Raw genomic sequence first — 22,760 nt, forward strand, 5'->3', positions numbered from 1 at the left:
TTACCATCTTGCCTCTGTTTTGCTTTCACAGTTACAAACTGGGGTTCTCCCAGCTGGAGAAGGGGAGCACACACTGGTTCCTGGTCAGACACCGATGTGAACCACAGCACCACCTATCAGGCTTAATCTACATAGCCTCTCGGCGTTTCCATTCTTTCTTCCTTTCCAAGGCACATCCTGACCTCTGTTCCCAGAGAAATGAACATAGAGGACATCCACACACACTGTGCTTTGGAAGCCACCATAGCCGACTTTAAATACCTCCACCTCAAGAAGGAAGAGAAAATTCCGTGACAGACTTCAAAGGAAAATTATTAACGGAGTATTAACACCCTATTCTCTTTGCATTACTTGACTAAAACGTGATGGACTTTCACATCAGAAACCATCTTCAAAGGATGGACGTAAGTGCTAAATGCCTAAAAGTCATAAATACTTCTCTGACATAAGATAGGAATGAATATGATGTTTATGAAATTCCCCAATTTTTTTTACTATTAACAAGTGAGGGATTCCACAACCAGTTCCCTTTTCTTACATATTTGCCAGCCCTGCCATCATGACTGCCAGGCAGGCCAGAGAGCAGAGAGCTGTGGTCCCTGTGGGATGCTTTGAGGTCCAGACAGTCACGCTGTCTCCCCTGAAGAGTCCCAGGCTTGCTGCGCTGGCTGGCTCAGAAAGTGCGGAGGGCAGCCTAGGAGCTGTTCTCAGCAGACCTTGATAGTGAATTATGAAATAAGGAAATCATGGCGATGCTATAGTAAACATGCTTATGGCCCAGAACTACTCCGTTTTCAGTCTCCACACAATTTTGTCTTTCAAAACTACAGAGCAGTTGCTCGTTAAAAAGTAAATGGTTAGCATTTAGTCTTTGCCATGTAAGCACTAAGCAGGGCCTGACCCTACTTAGTTAGCTTCAGAGATCAGAGGAGAGCAGTGCCTCAAGGTAACACGGTCATAGCCTGGTGGTTTAGTTACATCTGCTGGTTTCAAATGGTTCACACTGTACATAAAAATTCCTCATTCATAAACTCACCTCACGCTCCAACTTTAAACCTCCTTATTTTGCAGAGTGGCAACCTTAAGTTTTATTGTGATCTGTTACGATCATTCTTAGTCTCTTAAGCGGCAGATATATCCTTTCCACTGAGGATATTTTACTGATTAGGCAAAGAAAGTAATTACAAGACAGGACTGGTCTAATCTCTCGGTCCTAGAATGCTCCTCCCTAGGGGGCTGCAATCTAACAAACAGGTGTTGAGGTTTGGTCTTTTACTGTTAGTTGTAAAGCTAAGAACTGGTCTCCAAGATTTGGAGTCTGCAAGAGGGACCCCGCCCCCAGTTAATTCTGATTGGTAAGTAAAGAGACCAGCAGCCAATAGCTGGGGAGAAGAGACATAGGCGGGGTTTAAGTTTCGAAGCAAGGAGAGCCACCATGGGTTGGAAGCTGAGAGCAGCCCAGTTGAAACGTAGTAAGCAATAACTTGGATTATGGATAGGAGGTAGATTCTAACAGCATGGGGGGGGTAGGCAATTGCCTAAATATTGTGCTGCTTAAGGCATATTAAACTATAAAGGCTGTGACTTTTATCAGGGAACATAAATGGTCGAAGGAACCCCATGCTATGTTTCACTGATTTCTATTAAACAGACCCTCAAGATCACCAAGAAAGACATTCCATACACTTGTCAGCTCCCACTTTCCTACTGGAGCAGAGCCCTCTCTCACACCAACTATGGTTACAAAGACACATTTGAAAACTTCATCTGCCTTGCTGGATATAAACTCAAATAATAAAAACCAAACATGGAAAGAGCACTGTCCCACCTTCAAGTTAATCGTTCTGTCTTCCAAATGGATTCAAACTGTATCGTAGAAGACGGCCATGTATCCATTGCTGGTTACAATTAGCATGGAAATGATGGCTTTTCTTTCCCTTGGCTTATAAAAACACGTTAAGAGTATGGACAGAATGGTCCCCCAATTATAGGCGCTAACAGCTACTCGTTTATTCACAGCTGGCATTCTGTGTTGGGGTGGGGGTAAGTGTGCATGTATTATCCAGAGGACAGCCTAGGGTGCTATTGACCTTAGGTGCTTTTGACCTTGTGTTTTCCTCAGAGAGAGTTTCTCCCTGGCTTACAACTCGTCAATGAGACTAGCCTCAGATGGCCAGAGAGAACCTAATGGATCTGTCCTTATTTACCTGAGATGGTTTGTATGTGCTCTGCCCAGGGAGTGGCACTATTAGGAGGTGTGGTCTTCTGGAGTAGGTGTGGCCTTCCGGACTAGGTGTGGCCTTCCGGAGTGGGTGTGGTCTTCTGGAGTGGGTGTGGCCTTGTTGGAGTGTGCAGTGGCCTTTTTGGAGTGGGTGTGTCACTGTAGGGGTGGGCTTTAAGGCTCTCACCCTAGCTGCCTGGAAGCCAGTCTTCCACTAGCAGCCTTCAGATGAAGAAGTAGAACTCTCAGCTCTGCCTGCAGCATACCAGCCTGGATGCCGCTATGATTCCGCCATGACGATAATGGACTGAACCTCTGAACCTGTAAGCCAGCCCCAATTAAATGTTGTCCTTAAGAGAGTTGCCTTGGTCATGGTGTCTGTTCACAGCAGTAAAACCCTAACTAAGTCACTACGCCTATCACTAGCATCACAAGTGGTTTGTGAGGCCCGAATTTTTTTTTAACATGGGTTCTAGTTGAATTTAGGTCCTTGCAAGCATTTTACCAAGCACTAATCTCCCCAAGCCTATAGCCAGACATTTTTCCTCGTACTTTCTAGCTGCCACTATCCACTTCCCTTACTGTTAGTAGCTGGCACATCTCATGCTAACGGCTACACGGGTTGAAGAGAATGTTTAACAATTTCTTATGCTTTAGTGTGCCAGGCATGTGAGTAACGCTTTACAAATACCAACACATTCAATCTCCCTGCAATCCTCCGAGACAGGCAGGTACCATCTCACTGTACTGGTGAGGAAACTGAAGCCTACGGGATTAAACAATCTGACACAGTCACTCAGCCAGCGAGCAGCCAGCCACTATGCACCCAGGCCGTTTGCGTTCCCCGGGCTCTGTTAACTGGCACTCTTAATTACCCACTCTTAATTAACTACCGTTCCAGCAGTGAGAGGAACTTTGTGAGTTTCCAACATGCAACTACAGTATTATCCTGCTGGGTATTTCACACATTTGTTAGTTTGCTCTCTATTCAAAAGATGGTTGTATAAAAAGTACGCTCCTACGAGCAACGGGGGGATGTAAATACTACAAACACCTCATCGTCTAAACCCTAAACCCATGGTCCCTAGGGGAATTAGCTGTGTTTAAAAAAAAAAAAGACACATCTCAAGGAATGGAGCGTCAGGTCAGGCCTGTGTTTCTGAGCAAATGCTGTGGCGATGAAGTCGGTCTTTGAAGAACTGCACATCCAGCAGACACTTCTGTCCTCTCATAACCAACACAGTACTGGGGATCTCCTGTTAGCTTTTCTCTGCCACACTTCAGTCCTTTAAGATCGGGGCCTATTTTTATCTTCAACCTCTCGAACACAACAAAGACATCGCTCAGGACATAGTTATACCCAAGATCCTGAGAGAGTTCAGAAAAGCAGTAGCAGAGAAAACAGGGATGAGCCTCGAGAGAGAGACAGCTGCCCCATGCCAGCTGCCCCATGCCAGCTGCCCCATGCCAGCTGCCCCATGCCAGCTGCCCCATGCCAGCTGCCCCATGCCAGCTGCCCCATGCCAGCTGCCCCATGCCAGCTGTCCCTGGGTGGTCCAACTCCTTAGGATCATTTCTATGGATTCTGGGTCCCCCAGTAGTGAGCAGCACAGCGCCCACCTTTCCCGTTGGCAGGTATCTGGTGAATGAGCCCTGAGCAAGGGATGCATGCTCCACCCCACTCTGTTTTATCATCGTTAATCCTGAGCACAAGTCAATTCTAACAAAAATCACAGGGACATTTAAAGGGGTATTGAGGGTAGGGGTTGCTTTCTTTAAGAGACATGGCCTCCCCAAAGTATTCAGACTGGCTCAAGGAACCCTCGTACATGAAATTATAGACACACTACCTTGCCCAGCTAAACATCTGTATTTTCTTTAACTTTTTATTGATTCTTTGTGAACTTCACATCATGTACCCCAGTCCCATTCATTTTCCCTTCCCTTCATATCTGCCCTCTATGCCTGCACCCTATTCCCCAAATAGAATTAAAAAAAGAAATCTAGTCATGGGAGCTGCAGTATATCACAGTATGTCACATAGTATATACCCTTTTGTCCACACATCTTTACTCCAAATGTTCATCACAATGAGTCATTGGACTGGCTTGAGGCCTCCAGCTTCTGCTACACTTTATACTGGATGCTCACCCGGACTCCTCTCAGATTTCCTGTTGTTGCCCTGTGCAGGGAGATCCTGCAGCTTTGGATCTGTAGGAACAGCCCTTTCATGCACTCCAGCAGGTCATAGATGGAGTAGATTTTGTGGGTGGCCAACTCAGAGACCTGGATCTGGGCCTGAGAGGTAGCTGAGTTGGTTAGATTGGCCACTCCCCTGTGCCCACCCCACCAAGGCGATCTCTCCAGCACTGCTCCTGCTAGCCAAGCCAGCAAGGGTCAAGGTCAGTGCTCCTGCTCTCACATCCTTGGGACCAGCTCACCCATGCCTCTGGCACCAGGGCCAGTTCTACTATGCTGTCCAAGTGAAGGGTGGGACCTGCTCTCCCCGTGTGCTGGCCAGGGAGTGGAAGGGACAGGGTCAGCTCAGCATAGTTCTTCAGGCAGTCCAGACCAGGGACATCTGAGTAGACTTTGGTGGTAACACAGACCTGGCTGCCACAGACATTGCCTCAGGACGTCCTCATGGCCTCAGGTAGCACAAAGGTCTCTCAGATCAGCATGTCCCCTCAAAGCAACATGGACCTCAGATATCCACATGGTCTCTGATTGCATCCCAGACCACAGACATCCACTCAGCCTTTGGTGGTAACTCTAGCCATAGACATTGATACAGACCAAAGCTGCTGCAGGACCATGATCCCAGATGTGGCCTTTGGCAGCAGCCCAGGCCAGGACCTCATTACCACCTCCTCTAATCTGCCTGCTCTTCACTGCTGTCCAGTCTCCATTTCCACTTTCTCCACAGTGTAAGAACCCCTCAGCTTCACCTTTTCTTCCAACTCTCTGTCTCGTACTCCCTCTCTCCCATCTCTCCATCACACATGTCCATCCATTGTGGTGGCACCGAAGGCGGGGGCTTGGGAGTCCTTCTTCTGGCCTCCCTAGGCCAGCATCCACATCTGTGTTTTTAAGATGATGTTCAGAGGGGAAAACGATAGCCAATGACAAGTAGTGATGGGGAACTGGAGTATATACTTACAAAAGAATAAATTGGACTCTGGCTTACATCAAAAACTCAAAACAGATTGAAGACATAATATCTAAAACTCGTGGGGGGAAAAGAATGGGCAGGACCGATCGGGCATGATTTCCTGTCGATGAGAACAAAAGCCCAGGCAAACACAATGAAAATAGGCAGAAAGGAGGAAAACCAAGGTTAAAATTGTTAACGGATCGCCAGAGTGCTGTTTGTATTTTGGTGCTAATTCTGCTTCCCCAAGAGGGGCTGCCGGAGACCAAGAGTGAAGTGAACCTTTTCCCCATTTTAACTTGTAAAATAAAGGCTAGAGCAGTGATTGGGCAGTGGGGGAGAGGTGAAGCTAAAATGTTTTGGGGAGAGAAGGAGAGAGAGCAAGAGCAAGGGGAAGAATGAGGAGAGGAAGGAGAGAGGGGAAAATGGAAGAGGAGGAGGCGGAAGGAAGAAGGAGCAGAAGCACGTGGCCTGGAGAAACGGCAAATTATAGGGGATCTCATAGCTGGGGAATGGAGTAGTAGATCTGCCCAATCTAGGCACGAGCTTATATTCATATCAATTGAGTTGTGTTTTCATTGCACAGGCTTATTTGGGTTGGAGATTTACTGCACCAAATTGGTGCCCATTGCCTCGATTATAACTCAACTAACTTGAAATAAAAGTTCACTCCTCTCTCCCGCCCCCCAAATGTGGTTCGGGCATCGATCCAGGCACAGAGCAGGCAGAGAAACGGCTCACTGTTTAAGAGCACGTCATGCTTTTACTGGACACTCAGATTCCCTTCCCACTGCCCATGTTGGAGGCTCACAACAGTGCCTCACTCCAGGTCCAGTGGCTCCAGGGTCCTCTCCTGGACACCGTGAAGACGCCTTTCACACGAGCGCATCTTCGCACATGTATGCAAATGAAAATTAAGTGACTTTAAAAATAAAAGATGGCACAAAGAAAACAACCCACAGAGTGAAAAGATAATCCGTGAGATGCGGGAGGAAAATATGCTAGGGAGATAGAATTCATATTCAGAATGTGTATAGGAGCCTACAACCCAAGGGAAAAGAACCCCATTAAAAAAAGGTGAAAGCAGGAAGATCAGGAGTTCGAGATGAGCCTCAACTACATAGCAAGCTGTAGATTAGCCTGGGTGACATGAGACCTTGTGCCATAAATGAATAAAATAACGAATAAATAAACACAGCAAAAGTGGTACAGGATTTAAATACTTTCAAAAGGAGATAAGCATCTGTGATGATTTATATATGCTTGGCCCAGGGAGGGGCACTATTTGAAGGTGGGGCCTTGTTGGAGTAGGTGTGGCCTTGTTGGAGTAGGTGTGGCCTTGTTAGAGTAGGTGTGGCCTTGTTGGAGTAGGTGTGGCCTTGTTGGAGTAGGTGTGGCCTTGTTGGGGTAGTTGGACTATAGACTGTAAGGTATCCCAATACAGTCCCTCAATATAGAGAGACATTCCATAAATTCTGTGACTCTAGAGAAACCTGACTAATATAAAAGTTGGTACTAGGAGTGGGGTTTTGCAGTGATAGGCCTGACCATGTTTTTGTTTGGAAGAATGTGGATTTGGGGACTTTGGATTTGGAAAGCAGTGGAATGCTTTAAACAGGGCTTAATGGGCTATCCAAGTAAGAATATGAAAAACTTTGATGCTGAGATCGATTTGAACTGTGAAGACCTGGCTCAAGAGGGAATGGAAAAGAATTTCAGTATGTGTCCTAGAGACTGTTTCTGTGGTGTTTTGGTGAAGAATGTGGCTGCTTTTTGCTCTTGTCTGAAGAGTCTACCTGAGTCTAAGGTAAAGAGATTTATATTAATTACACTGACAAAGGAAGTCTCAAAAATTGTTAAGTCTCATGAAGAGTGTTTTTGAACAATTGTAGCAACTTAGAAAGGAAAAATATAAAATATATGGTTAGAGTATTAAAGGGGGCCCCAGGAAGTAAAATGGAGCTGAATGCTATGTTCTAGGAGACAACAGATTAAGGGACGTTGGGGCAAGACCCTACCCAGCTAAGTTTAGATACAGACATGGTGGCACAAACCTTTAATTCCAGGACATCCAAGCAGATCTCTAGCTCAAGGCCAGCCTGAGACAGAGCAAGTTCTAGGTGAAGAAAAGTTAAGTCCAGGTGTAATGGCACACACATTTAATCCCAAGAGACAGGCATGCTGATCTCTGAGTTCAAGTTCAATCTATAGAGCAGGATCCAGGACAGCCAAGCTTAGGCAATGAAGGAGTTGGAAAGAAGGATAATTAGTGATAATATAGTAGAACAAGGGGGCCATGTTCCAGCCCCAGGAAGCAATAGAACTTGTCAGCTTTGGTCATATAGTTGTAGATTTAGAGTCCAGAATAGAAGGGACAACTGGGACAATGGGTGCTGGTTAACTGGAGCTAAGAAATTAGTGGCATCACATCAGCATCACTGATGTGAAATCTTCTGGGTAATGTTTTTGAGAGCACAAAGAAGCTGTGGTCCAGAGATAGCCAAGGTTGTGCCTCCTGTAGCAGCTCTGTCTTTGATAATATGTAAGAGTCACCCAGGTGGTACTGGTTTTGAAGGCATGAAGGTGTCATGAAGAGCAGCTAAGACTTGGCACTGTGAAAGGCCATGGAAGGGATTGGTGAAGGTAAAGCCTCAGTTGCAGTTGATGGTCCAGAACTGAAGGGATCATGCAAAGGATCTGAGGCTTGGCACCTTGGAGAGAGTCTGTGAGAGGCTATGGGTGAAGCCTGGCTGCAGCAGAAGACCCCAGTGTATTGGAGATACCAGTGCCATGGAATGATCACCAAGAACAGCAGCAGCAGTGGAGTGGATCAACCTGAGCTTAGAGTGCTACAGAGGGCAGAGCTGGAGAAGTGACGCCAGCCCATTGGAGGAGCCCAGAAGATCATGTGTGGATCCCAGACACTGAAACAAGAAGCTGTAACATTGAAGTTGCCTTGGAGACCCCAAGATGCTAAACATGCCAGAGCCCTGGGATAGCTGCTGAGGGAAGTTGCTAACAGGGAGTGGAACCAGCCCAGGAGAAAGAAGTTTGTCGAATCAACAAAGATGAAAAAGGAGTGGAGATCTGAAGACCCCTTTGACATCAGACGTGGAGTTTGCCCAGCTGGTTTCTTGCCTTGCCTTGGGGATTACAGTTAAGTGATTGGATGAATCTCAAAGGAGATTTTGAACTTTGGAATTTTAACATTGTTGAGACTGCTATAGACTATGGGGGCTTTGGAAGTTGGACTAAATGTACTTTTTTATTATGATATGGCTAGGTATGGTCCCCATAGACTCATGTGTTTGAAGAAGCCTACAGGGTCCAGGAAATAGAATGTGATGGTTTGTATATGCTTGTCCCAGGGAGTGGCACTATTTGAAGGTATGGCCTTGTTGGAATAGGTGTGGCCTTGTTGGAGTAGGTGTGTCACTGTGGGTGTGGGCTTTAAGACCCTACTCCTAGCTGCCTGGAAGCTAGTCTTCTGCTAGCAGCATTCAGATGAAGATGTAGAACTCTCAGCTCTGTCTGCACCATGCCTGCCTGGATGCTACCATGTTCCTGCCTTGATGGTACTGGAATGAACCTCTGAACCTGTAAGCCAGCTCCAATTAAATGCTGTCCTTCCGAGAGTTGCCTTGGTCATGGTGTCTCTTCATAGCGGTAAAACCCTATCTAAGATACCATATGACCAACATGCATATGAAAAGTTGTCCACATTGCTAATTGCAAACATAAACTGTCCCTCAATTAAGATGTCCACTATCAAAAGAAGGAAAATAAGAGGTTCAGGAAAGTATGCAAATGGCTGGGAGTCCAGTGCACTGCAGAATATGAGCTGGTGCTTCCTCGGTGGAAAAGAGTATAGTATCCTGTTCATCAGGATATTGAAAATAGAGCTACCATATGACCCGGCAATCCTATTTTCCAGATATATATCCAAAAGAATTCAAAGCAGGATCTCATCAGGATCCCTGTACTTCTCCCATTATGCACAATAGCCAAGAAGCAGACACAAGCTAAATGCTATCAGTGGACAAATGAAGGAAATTCTCTCTCTCACACACACACAGGCGCACAAGGGAGCTGTAATAAAACAAGGAAATTCAGCTTGGGTAAATGTCGAGAACTTTGTGCTATGTAAACTAAGCCTAACAGTTATAGGAGAACAAAGGACAAACAGCACAAAGTCAAGTCGTCAAAACCATAAAACCCAGGGATGTGGTTAAAGGGGATGTAAACTGTCAGTTTTACAGGATGAAAACCTTTTAGCAATCTGTTGTGTGATACCTAAACACCCTTCACACTACAGAGCGACACACTTCAGAATTGTCAATGTAGTAAATTAAATGTTTAATAGTACCACAATTAAAAAAAAACACCTTTTATGAGGCTGGAGAGATTGATCAATGGTTAAGAGCACTGCTCTTCCAGAGGACCCAGGTTCAGTTCCCAGCACCTACATGGTGGATCTCTGCTATCTCTACCTCCAGTTCTACATGATACGATGCCCTCCTCTGGCCTCTGTGGGTACTAGACATTCATGTCGTACACAGAGATACATGCAGATTTAAAAGACTCATGCATATAGAATTTAAACTTTTTAATTTTTAGAACATTTGAAAATAGTAGTTCGAGGCAACCTACTTTGAAGTAAAACGTCATGTTCCTGTGAGATATGTCAAAGAGCAGTAACATGAGACTCAGAGAGGACTGTCACTACACTGTGTTTCAGCACTCACGCCATTGTGGGTGGATTTGAAATGTTCCCTGTGGCTCATGTGTTTGAGGACTTAGATCCCAGCTGGTGGCACAGTTTGGGAAGTTGGCAGAGCCTTAGAAGATGGAGCCTCACTGGAGGAAGTAGGTCTCTAGGTGTTAGCCTTGGGGTTTTACAGCCTGGTCTACTTCCTGACTGCTCTTTGCTTTCTTCAGAGCCTGGTCCACTTCCTAGCTCCACCCTGCTCCCCTTGCTCCTCCTCCTCTACCTCAATCGACTTTACCCTCCACTCATGATGGTCAATAAACTCTTCCTACCCCGAGTTACTTCTTGTCAGTTATTTGATCACAGCAATCAGAAAAGTGACTAGCAGACACTTCGAAGCCTGACCTCTTAAGATGCTGTCTATTACCCTACCTCGTAGCTCTGAGACTATAAGGAAATCACTTCGCCTTTCCTACTTAAATATTCCCATCTCGAAACTAGCAATTATATTCTGCCCGTGCCCTCAAGGACTGTGAAGACTACGTGAATTTGTACACAGAATGCAAGAAGCATACGCACTCAACAGAGTATCACTTCTGAGCTGTGATATTCTGCCATGAAGAGTGACGGCCTAGACTCAGAAGAGAGGGATGTGGAAGGCAGTAAGGAGCAATGCTGATGTTATTAGTCTCTGGTGACACACTTTCATACTGCAAAGCCTGCTCCGAACTGAGGATCCTCTGTATGGCTTAGGGAATGTAGTAACGACTAAAGGAACCAAGTTCAGTCAGAGGAAAAAAAAATAAGAGTTGTGTATTTGTGTGGAGAAGGGCTGGCCACCCTGTGTATCTATGACCCATATGGAGTTAGTTGACTTTGTGGTTGTACCTCAGAAAAGAGAAATGCAGAAGTCTCGTAAACAACGAGATATAACTCATGTTAACGGCCTCCTTACTCACTTGTGGAGGGAGCTGTCATACTACTAGACAAACAGAATGAGGTAATAATCTACCAGGACTCGAAAGGTCAATCTCTGTGCCAACGGATGGGACAAGGAGGGTGTGAGACGGCTAGCATGCATGCATACAAGGAAACCAGAAATTAAGGGGTGCCCCGTTTATCCATCAGTTTCACATCAAGTAGGAAAACAAAACCAGTAAAAAACTATCTGAAAAACAACCTTAAAAAAGTTTTTAAAACAAACTTTATTATCTTTGCATCACCACACAAATATTTTGACATGAGCCACTTTATTGAAAATACAACTGCTTTGGGTTAACTGTGCTGGAGCTCAAGAAAAGTATTTGCATTAATCTCAATATTGCATGGCATTTATTTTGATCAAACAAGGTTTAACATTTGTATACAGTTAGAAATAAAAATTTGAAGGCTTCTATGATTTCTTTTTAAAGTATTGCTCAGTGGGCGGTATCAACTACAAGTTGCGACAGAAAGTTATAAGCTGTGTTTCAGCAGAGGAAGTACTGACAGGCTGATAGGGAAACTGAGGTAAACCTAACAGAGATTCCACAAATCCGGGCTATGTAAATTTCTGTGATGTCACTTCTCTGGGCTTTGTAAATTGCTGTGATTTCACTTCTCTGGAATTTGTAAATTGCTGTGATGTCATTTCTCAGGGTTATGTTAATTGTTGTGATGTCATGTCTCTGGGCTATGTAAATTGCTGTGACATCACTTCTTTGTATTATGCAAATTGCTATGATGTCACTTCTCTGAATTATGTAAATTGCTATGACATCACTTCTCTGAATTATGTAACTTGCTATGATGTCATTTCTCTGAATTATGCAAAGTGCTGTGATGTCACTTCTCTGGGCTTTGTAAATTGCTGTGATGTCATTTCTCAGGGTTATGTCAATTGCTGTGATGTCATTTCTCAGGGTTATGTCAATTGCTGTGATGTCATGTCTCTGGGTTATGCAAATTGCTGTGATGTCACTTCTCTGAATTATGCAAATTGCTATGATGTCACTTCTCAGAAGTATGCAAATTGCTGTGATGTCACTTCTCAAGAAAGGTCTGAATAGCAGTGAATCTCACCATTTCAGGACCTCGATATTTCCTGCAAGAACACTACAACATCAGTTATCAGGAGTGGTAAATGCCAGTACCAGAGTCAGAGCCCATCTACATGTATGGTGTTAGTACCATATTCTTATACTCTGCAGTTTCTAAACATGATACACATGAGAAACACAGGGCCAGAGAAAACAAAATGAGCAAACTCTTATCCTTTCACTAGATTTATTTTTATTATTTTTATTATATGTAAGGAGGGGAAATATGTGTACACACATGTAAAGGCCACAGAGGCTGGATTCCCTGGCAGAGGTGAGCTATCCAAAGTGGGTACTGGGAACCAAACTAAAGTCCTCTGTAAAAGTAGTATATATTCTTAACCATCTCTCCAGCCCCTCGGTCATTTTATTTTAAAATATTATTATAAATATACCCTGGTTTAAGAAAAGATCAAAGAATAAAGACACCTACAAAACGGACCTCATGTGGGGGCACACTAATCAAAAATATATGCCCAAGTTTAAAAAGGCAAGAAGCAAGGAAAATAATAAAGTCTGATCTCTATGCTGACTGAGGCAAAATAAAAAGACTAAATGTTTGCGCTGAGCACACACACACCAGCATTCGGTACATTATTTTGCTATACCTCACCAAGAAAATAGATTTCTCTGACCCAAAACAGCACAAATACCCTTCTTTACTCAGGCCTGTCCTCAAGGCTCACTGAACACAGACAGATCAGTAACTACACTCTCTGGTCAAAAGCTTTCTCTTTAAAAGACCTCTACTGAAGGGACCAAAGGGCGTTTTACCGACCGGTGGCTGTACTACACGCACCCTGAGGTTACCAACTCTGCAAGCAATTTCTGACACTAAAAATCTCCCATGAGGCCAGAAAGTTGGAAAGAGAAGGACTAAAAAGCAGAATGGGAAGAGGAAAGGGGGATTCAGAACAGCTTCACAGAACTCCAGCATCACGGGAGTGTTCCCACACAGAGATTCTGTAAACAGACTCTCCAGCTGACATCTCAGGCAGATGATCCCTTCCCAGCCTCTCCCCCATCCACACTTCAAACCCTGGCTTTTCTGTGACTTCACTCCTACAGTGAACTCCACTTTAAATGTCTCGTAAAGGCAAACAGAAAAGAGGAAGACTCTTGAGATCTTGCTTATGGAATCCTCATCCTGTGCCTATGACCTTTTTCGGGTAACTGCTGGAAAGTTTCTACATCCAGCAAGAGGAGACCTGGTTTCATGGAAATAAGAGGTAGGAAGATTAGGTGAGAGAGCATAGAAAGGATCTTCCTGTGCCCAGGACTTAAGAGGCAGGAAGACAGCACTTTCTCACTTCCTGCTTACATTGTCTGCTGGATTCCTAGTCTTTCAACCTCTAACTTAAATATTGCTTCTCTCTAAAACTTCTCTTAAGCCTGCATCCCTTTCAATTTTTAGATTTAGTTAGGTATGAATGTGTCTGTATGGGTCTATGTGCATTAGGGTGACACTGTAACAGCCCCAAGATTCCTCGATTCATGATATAGGTGGTTGTGAGCTGTACAACATGGATGCTGGGAACTGGACTCCAGCAAGAACAGAACATGCCCTTAACCACTGAGCCATCTCTCCAGCCCCTCTGCAATCTTTTCTACACATGCAGACAAAACAATCAATGATCTGCTCTCCCCACTGCTCTGGCACTTAGACAACCCTCTAGTGTTTTGTAATTGGTTCTTAATGTGCCTTCCTGCCCTGTTCAAGGATAAACACTACAGGGTGGGCTTCATAGTTAGCTACTTATTCCCTACCCCAAATCTGACAGGACTCGTCATGGAAGCTTGACCATTGATCATCGAATAAATGAATGAGTGATTTCACTAAAGTGCAACACTCAAACCTTTAGACGACCTTTAGGATATTTTGATAATGCACTAATTTGATTGTTGGAAGTTCGGTTTTAAATTAAACTGACGCCGCACCAGCCATGGAAGTGTCACCTAGTTTGTGGCATTTCTGCTCATCATTCATTCAAACATCCAACATGTTTCTTCTATGCTTAGGAGTACAAAGTTGTGAATTTACAAGATCAACAAATTCCATGATTCCAGGAGCCCTAAATTTCCCCAGGGTAACTCCGGAGAGAAAAGTTATCATGGAGAACGTGTCTAGAAATGGCAGAAGACACGTTTTGTTACTTGGCATTTGCTAAATTATCACAGGACAAAAACCAACAAAACAAACAAACAAACAACAACAGCAACAAAACCCAACAACAACAAAAATCGCAGAACACATATAAAGATTACCTTTTTTTTTTTTCAAAAAAGACCATGGATTTTTTTTTAAAAAGACCTGATTTAGTGTTCCAAAAAGACAAAACTGATTTATTGTCTCCCAAAACAAATCACAACAATGTCAACAAAACACTCACGTTAGAGACCCATTTCCTTTCAGCTAAAAAGAACTAAAAGTTTTCTTGGAAGAATGGTGATCTGTGAGTTACAACGGTCTTTATATTTGAAACTGAATGCTTAACCACTAATTTAAACTTGAAGTGTTTTTTTTTTCTTTCCTGAATTTTATGGATCCGATGTCGGAGACTGTGTCTGACTTCACACCTGTCCTTTCTCCAAGCACACAGGTCCTGCCTAGCTGTTCTCAGAGCGGCATCTCTGCTCCCTGAAGTACCCCATCCTCTTTCCTTCTCTGCCCGCTCCTGTGATGAGTTTTTCCTCATCTCCAGACTTGGCTTCTCTCCATGGAGCTCACTGTATCTCCTGTTCTACCCATTCACCACCTCTGAGCCTCTCCTCCTAAGGTCCTCCTGTAGGTCCAGATCCCTTGAGGGTCCCTTATCAGATATCCTGCAGAGCAGATATTTACATGACATATTTATAAAAGTAACAAAAATTACAGTTATGAAGTAGCAACAAAATAATCTTACAGTTGGGCTTCACTACAACATGAAGAACTATATCTAAGGGCCATAGCATTAGGAAGGTTAAAAGCACTGTCCTAAGAGATGAGGGCCAATTCTATCTGCCTTTAGACCCATTTGCTAAGTCAACTATAGAGTATGGGCTCCTTACAATCCTGTATCCTACACCTGAAAGGACCCTGACAGGGTCTCAAGGCTGTCAGGCAAGAATCAACATAATGCTTTAATTTTCATCTGATACTCAGAAGTTTCAGTGAGACACATTTGCAAAAACATCAATCTCAAAATACAAGTCTGGGAATTAATACTGAGACCTTGATAACTGAAGTGGTATTTCTATGCCGAAGGGGAAAAAGAGGGCACGAGACAGGATCTGAATCGCAAGCAGATCATGCCGATTGGCGTTCTAGGCAGGTTAGTTGTTGAAGGGTCCTACAGGCACAGAGCATTTCTACACAGAGAGTGGACTTCTCCACAGTTTGGTTTGTTTGGTGGTCATTTGGACCTTCCTTTGCCAAATCCACATTTTACAGAGAGCCGTGCCGCGCTTCAGTAATTCCTTAGAAAAGGGAAGTCGGTGATTTGAGATACAGGTAGAGTGAGCTGCGGCTTTAGGCTCCTGGCTCCTACAGGCGGAGTTGAATGAATGTGTGTGCTTCCCCTTACAAACCTATCCTGAAGGGTGAAGGACAGCAACGTCAAATAGCATCTAGCGGTCGGCTCAGGGATGCTCCGAGAATCCATCTAGCTCTCCCGTAGGAAAGCAAAACTTTACCAGTACCCTAAAGGAAACTGAATTATAAAAGGAAGCACTGTACAAAGCATCATCAGAGGTGTGTCTGGGAAAACTACCAGTGAGATTTAAGCCACAACGTCCCATTCTCCCTTTGAAAGTGCTTTCTAATAACACTGGGCACATCCCAAACAGCTTCCCTCAGCCTGGAGCACACCAATCGCACCTTCCCACGCTCAGTAAATAGGGTGAAAAAAAAAATCAATGCCCAGAGAACCCAAATCTCTTCATTTCTAAAGTAAATTGCAACTATCTGTCTTGCTGGGCATTTATCCACAGGAGTGGCTCCTAAATGAATTTAGGAAACGAATATGACCTTTAATAGATAATTTGGTGCCCATATGGAAAAAGAGAAGGCAAAACAAGAATGGTGAGTGAATGTTGGCCCAAAATAAAAGTTCTAACTGGGGGGGGGGGGGCTTCATCTAGAAAGGGGGAAAGGTTGAAAGTCAACCACGGAGCACAAACGAAGGAGAGAAAATAGTGTTCCATCTAAAGATCCACTGGAGAGATGATGGAACTGAAACGGAGCAGGGATTTCGGAGTTCAAAACTCCTTGACTCTACAAATTATTGCAGTTCGTCCAAAGGTCGGTGGGCTGAACATCCTAAAAGAGGGTTGGCAGTGGGGAAATCACTCTCTGAGCATGGCAGGGATGTGGGGACCCTCCTAAACTCAAGAAGCGGCCTCAGGTTAGGCCGGATCGGGGAAGCTGGGGTTTCTAGAATTGCTCCAGACTGTCCGGCGCTGACTGACCCGAGGGCGACCGCAGATTCCACGTGGGAATCCGGGAGAAGGAAGCGCATCCTCCACAGCCACCAGGACGCTCGTGACACCGAGCTCCCCGAAGGACCGAGGAGCAAGGGGAGAGCAGGGTTCAGTGGGGCTCGCGGGCGCGGCCACTCACCGATGCCGAGCCCCACGACCAGGCGGCCGGCCAGCAGCGTCTCCTTGTTGGCGGCGGCGGCCAGCACGGCGGAGCCCACGGTGCACAGGGCGCTGGCCAGCAGGATGGCGCTTCGCCGACCGAGGGCGCCGTTCAGGGCCCCTCCGGCCAGCGCCGCGACGGCGGCCGCGCCCACCGCGCCCGACACCAGCAGCTCCTGCCACATCGCGCCCAGGCGCATCTGGCGCCGCAGCAGCAGCATGGCCCCCGACACCACGCCGGTGTCGTAGCCGAACAGGAAGCCGCCGAGCGCGGAGAAGGCGGCGGCCGCGTACACGAAGGCGGGGGTCTCGTCGCGCTGGAACTGCCTGCGCGCCGCGCGCTCCAGTTCCGCGCCCTGCAGGCTGGCGGCCGACTCGGCGGCCAGGAGGCTGCGCTCCCCGCCCGGCGCCCCGGGCTCCGGCTGCCGGCGGCGCCTCTCGCCCATCAGGCTGCTCAGGCTGCGCAGCGTGTACTCCACGTCCTCGCTCGCCTTGCGGGACATGGGACAGACGGACGCCGCCGGGGCGGCTGCGGGGAAGTTCCGTGGGGCGCCGCGCACTCGCTGCCAGCTGCTGAGCCGCTGCTCTTCGGCCACCTCAGCCGCCCGCCTCGCAGCCTCTGCTAGGCTGGCGCTGCGGAGCGGCCGGGGGCGGGGTCGTGCGTCACTTGTCCGCTTAGAGGGGAGGGGCCAGCGGGACCCGCCTCCCCTAGTGGGAGGGGCCAGGTAAGAGCCCCTCCCCTGGACGAGGCCACCTCCCTCTGTGGGCGGGGTTAAGCGTCGGGCCAAGGGAAGGAGAGGTCCTTAGGGAGTCCCGGTACCAGGATACCTGGAAGCTCGCCTTCTGGCTGCAGCCTAGCTGCTGTCCAGAGCACGGAGGCCCACAGCAGGCCAAGGATCAGGCGAAAGTCTCCTTCTGTCTTCATGCCTGCTGAGACTGCCTGGCACCCACCTACTTCCGTCCTTTTGCAGTGTGTGCCCCGTTGCTCTCTTGCAATTAGTTTGTTTTGAAGTCGTTTGGGACCATGTTCTCTGGTTTCTCTAGTTTCCTTTCTCCCTGCTGCTCCTTCTTCAGATTCTAACCCCCCCCAAACGCATTTGCATCTTGACTCTCTGAGGAGAGACCTTTTCTCCCAAGAGAGTCCCCGAAAGCTTCGTGTGGATGGATCCCCAAAGGAAAAGCAACTTTAGGTGCGCATGTATGCGTCACACTCTCACATAACTAGCTGATTCCCAGTTGAACAAGGAAACCCAAGAATCTGATTTGTTGTGTGATAGGCAATTTTGCCACCTTCCTTGCCCAGCATGGGAGTCCGAAACGGTATCTTCTCCCCAACAATTCCTGCTGCTGTCCCTTGACTTGGAGAAGATATTTTAAACGCCCCATTTGCCTGAAGCAAAGCAATTTCAAAACGTTTGAGGACAGCTATTTTAATTGCTAATTGCCAGTTGTTGGCGGGTATGGAAACCTCCTGTTGATTTAAATATTCTGTAAATTATTTTATGCTGTTTCATTTCCGGAGATAAAGACTGATCAAGCATCTTTCTGATGCAGTCTCATTCTTCTGGCGAAGGACACCAGATTTAAATGAAAATGAAATTGAAAATTCATGCTCTCCATGAACAATTCCTGCCCTCGTTTAGTTCCCTTATTTGAACAAAAGTTTCTTAGCACGAGCCCAATTCATGCGGTTTAAGCGTGGTTCCTTCCTTCGGAGAAATTGTTTCTGTCATCCTTATTACACTACGAAGTTTTTAGAATTTCCCAACGTCCCTTTCGCCTTGATTTTCAGTCACCATAGCTCCATAATATCTCAACTTCTAGTAACGAGGGCGGGGGGATTATCTCAGAGAAATAACTTCAAATGTATCGTGTAGCTTTAAAGCAAGGCTTTATTTACCATCTTCCAAGGAGAGATTAAACACAGACTTAGTCTCTCAAATAATGAAACCAACTACTTAGACTTCAGAAGATTCAGGGCTTTCCCAAGTCCACAGCAGCAAAACTGCGCCCCCTGGTGGTCAGCCTGTTCACGTAGCTTCTGAAGAGAAGAACTCCAGTTTCTTGTTGAGATGAAGTAAGATGAACTTCAAATCCGGCTAGCTTCTTCCTTTCCAATTTGTATCCCTTTGACCTCCTTTTGTTGTCTGATTGCTCTGGCTAGGACTTCAAGTACTATATTGAATAAGTAGGGAGAGAGTGGAAGCCTTGTCCAGTCCCTGATTTTAGTGGGATTGCTTCAAGTTTCTCTCCATTTTGTTTGATGTTGGCTACTGATTTGCTGTATATTTCTTTTACTATGTTTAGGTATGGGCCTTGAATTCCTGACCTTTCCAAGACTTTTAACATGAAGTCGTGTTGAATTTGTCAGATGCTTTCTCAGCATCTAATGAGTTGATCATGTGTTTTGTTTCCCTTTGATTTTGTTTACATAGTAAATTGCATTGATAGATTTCTGTACATTGAACCATCCCTGCATGCCTGGGATGAAGCCTACTTGATCATGATGGATAATAGTTTTGATGTGTTCTTGGATTTGATTTGTGAGAATTTTATTGAGTATTCTTGTGTCGATATTCATAAGGGAAATTGGTCTGAAGTTCACTTTCGTTGTTGGGTTTTTGTGTGGTTTATGTATAAGCGTAATTGTGGCTTCATAGAAAGAATTGGGTAGTGCTCTTTCTGCTTTTATTTTGTGGAATAGTTTGGACAGTATTGGTATTAAGTCTTCTATGAAGGTCTGATAGAATTCTGCAATAAACCCATTTGGTCCTGGTTTTTTTTGGGGGGGGGAGGGTTGGGAGACTTTTAATAACTGCTTCTATTTCTTTAGAAGTTATGGGACTGTTTAGATATTTTTTTATCCTGATTTAACTTTGTTACCTGGTATCTGTCTAGAAGATTGTCAATTTCATCCAGATTTTCCAGTTTTGTTGAATATAGGTTTTGTAGTAGGATCTGATGATTTGATAGTATACTTAAGTGACTCCAAAAGTTCCACCAGAGAACTGCTAAGCCTGACAAACAACTTCAGCAAAGTGGCTGGGTACAAAATTAACTCAAACCAATCAGTATCCTTCTTCTACTCAAAGGATAAACAGGCTGAGAAAGAAATTAGGGAAATGACACCCTTCGCAATAGTCACGGATAACATAAAATACCTCGGTGTGACTCTAACCAAGCAAGTGAAAGATCTGTATGACAATAACTTCAAGTCTCTGAAGAAAGAAATTGAAGAATATCTCAGAAGATGGAAAGACCTTTCATGTTCATGGATTGGCAGGATTAATATAGTAAAAATGGTCATTTTGCCAAAAGCAATCTACAGATTCAATGCAATTCCCATCAAAATTCCAACTCAATTCTTCATAGAGCTAGAAAGAGCAATTTGAAAATTCATTTGGAATAAGAAAAAACCCAGGATAGCGAAACTATACTCAACAACAAAAGAACTTCTAGGGGAATCACCATCCCTGACCTCAAGCTGTATTACAGAGCAATAGTGATTTAAAAAACAAAAACCGTAAGGTATTGGTACAGAGACAGGCAGGTAGATCAATGGAATGGAATTGAAGACCCAGAAATGAACTCACACACCTATGGTCACTTGACATTCGACAAATGAGCTAAAACTATCCAGTGGAAAAAAGATAGCATTTTCAACAAATGGTGCTGGTTTAGCTGGAGGTCAGCATGTAGAAGAATGCAGATCAATCCATGCTTATCACCCTGTACAAAACTTAAGTCCAAGTAGATCAAGGGCCTCCATATAAAACCAGATAAACTCAAACTAATAGAAGAAAAAGTGAGGAAGGGCCTTGATCACATGGACACTAGGGAAGTTTTCCTGATCAAAACACCAAAGTCTTATGCTGTAAGATCAAGAATTGACAATTGGGACCTCATAAAACTGCAAAGCTTCTGTAAGGCAAAGGATACTGTAATTAAGGCAAAAATGGCAACCAACAGATTGGGAAAAGATCTTTAGCAATCCTACATCCAAGAGAGGGCTAATATCTAATATATACAAAGAGTACAAGAAGTTAGACTCCAGAGAGCCAAATAACCCTGTTGAAAAATGGGTTTCAGAGCTAAACAAAGAATTCTCAGTTGAGGAATATCAAATGGCAAAGAGATACCTAAAGAAATGTTCAACATTCTTAGTCACCAGGGAAATGCAAATCAAAGCAACCCTGAAATTCCACCTCACACCAGTCACAATGGCTAAGATAAAAAAACTCAGGTGACAACAGATGCTGGTGAGGATATGGAGAAAGAGGAACACTCCTCCATTGTTGGTGGGATTGCAAGCTGGTACAACCACTCTGGAAATCAGTCTGGAGGTTCCTCAGAAAATTGAACATTGTACTACCTGAGAACCCAGCTATACCATTCCTGGACATATATCCAAATGGTGCCCCAACATACAACAAAGACACATGCTCCACTATGTTCATAGCAGTCTTAGTTTTGATAGCCAGAAGCTGGAAAGAACCTAGATGCCCTTCAACAGAGGAATGGATACAGAAAATGGGGTACATCTACACAATGGAGTACTACTCAGCTATCAAAAACAATGACTTCATGAAATTCATAGGCAAATGAATGGAACTAGAAAATATCATCCTGAGTGAAGTAACCCAGTCACACACACACACAAAAAACTCACTGATAAGTGGATATTAGCCCAAAAGCTTGAATTACCCAAGATACAATCCACAGACCACATGAAGCTCAAAAAGAAGGATGACCAAAGTGTGGATGCTTCAATCCTTCTCAGAGTGAGGAGCAAAAATATTCATGGAAGGAGATATGGAGACAAAGTTTGGAGCAGATACTGAAGAAATGGCCATTCAGAGCTGCTCCACCTGGGGATCCAGACCATTTATATACAGCCACCAACCCTAGACAATATTGATGCTGACAGGAGCCTGACATAGCTGTCTCCTGAGAGGCTCAGCCAGAGCATGTCAAATACAGAGGCAAATGCTAGCAGCAAACCATTGAACTGAGAATGGGGTCTCTGTTGGAGGAGTTAGAGAAAGGATTGAAAGAGCCGAAGGGGCTTGCAACCCCATAGGAACAACAATACCAATCAACCAGAGCTCCCAGGGACTAAACCACTACCCAAAGAGTATACATGGACAGACCCATGGCTCCAGCTGCATACGTAGCAGAGGATGGCCTTGTTGGGCACCAATGGGAGGAGAAGCGCTTGGTCCTACCAATGCTGGACCCCCCAGTGTAGGGGAATGTCAGGGCGGGGAGGTTGGAAGCAGGGTGGTTTGAGAAGGGGGAACACCCTTATAGAAGAAGGGGGGTGAATGGGATAGGGGTCTCATGGATGGGAAACCGGGAAAGGGAATAACATCTGTAAATAGAAAATATCCAATAAAAAAAATCCAGCTGCCATAGAGAACACTGACTTCTACTCACTAGGAGCTCCAATTTCACATTCGGGTTCCAGAACACTGAACTAACTACTCCTTAAAATCATCTACACCTCATAATTAATATTCCTGAGGTTTGGCTACCTCAGAAGGAAATGTGACATTAGTAACACATCCGAGGGCCAAAAAGCCCTCTTCAGGGCTCTTGGGAGGAGCCAAATTCAATTAGGCACCATGATATTCTATTAAAATGGAGTTCCTTGTAGCCTCTTCTAATTTAACTTCATGGGGAAATCAAAAGTTCGGGGTGGGGGGTAGTCAGTGCTGAGACCAAGCAGAGTACATCTCCGCCAGTGCACCAGTGTTTCACAAAGGTTTAAAATCCCCAGGTTATTTTATGAACCACTTTTTATCACTTTCAGAGGCTTAGCAAGTGCTCATTGACTAGAGTTCGAAAAATCACTTTGTAATGATATTTAATTGCGAGTCGAGATGAAGTGTAGGCACCACTATTGGTTTGCTAAGCAAGCCCTACACCCCAAGTTTAAGGATGTGTATTCACACGGTCCCAGAACACTAGGGCCCACCATAGAAG

General features: G+C 45.0%; 1 protein-coding gene across 1 annotated transcript in view; it reads right to left on the minus strand.

Moving 5' to 3' along the window:
• LOC116884188 (proton myo-inositol cotransporter-like) overlaps positions 1 to 17,549 on the minus strand; it is a 76,952-nt gene extending 59,403 nt beyond the window's left edge. Inside the window, exon 1 of the mRNA XM_032885324.1 lies at positions 16,756 to 17,549. Within this exon, the coding sequence (XP_032741215.1) occupies positions 16,756 to 17,278 (523 nt within the window). The 5' untranslated portion in view covers positions 17,279 to 17,549. The remainder of the gene's footprint in view (positions 1 to 16,755) is intronic.
• Positions 17,550 to 22,760: the final 5,211 nt, after the last annotated feature.

The sequence above is a fragment of the Rattus rattus genome, chromosome 1, assembly GCF_011064425.1.
Source record: "Rattus rattus isolate New Zealand chromosome 1, Rrattus_CSIRO_v1, whole genome shotgun sequence".
Classification (NCBI taxonomy): domain Eukaryota; kingdom Metazoa; phylum Chordata; class Mammalia; order Rodentia; family Muridae; genus Rattus; species Rattus rattus.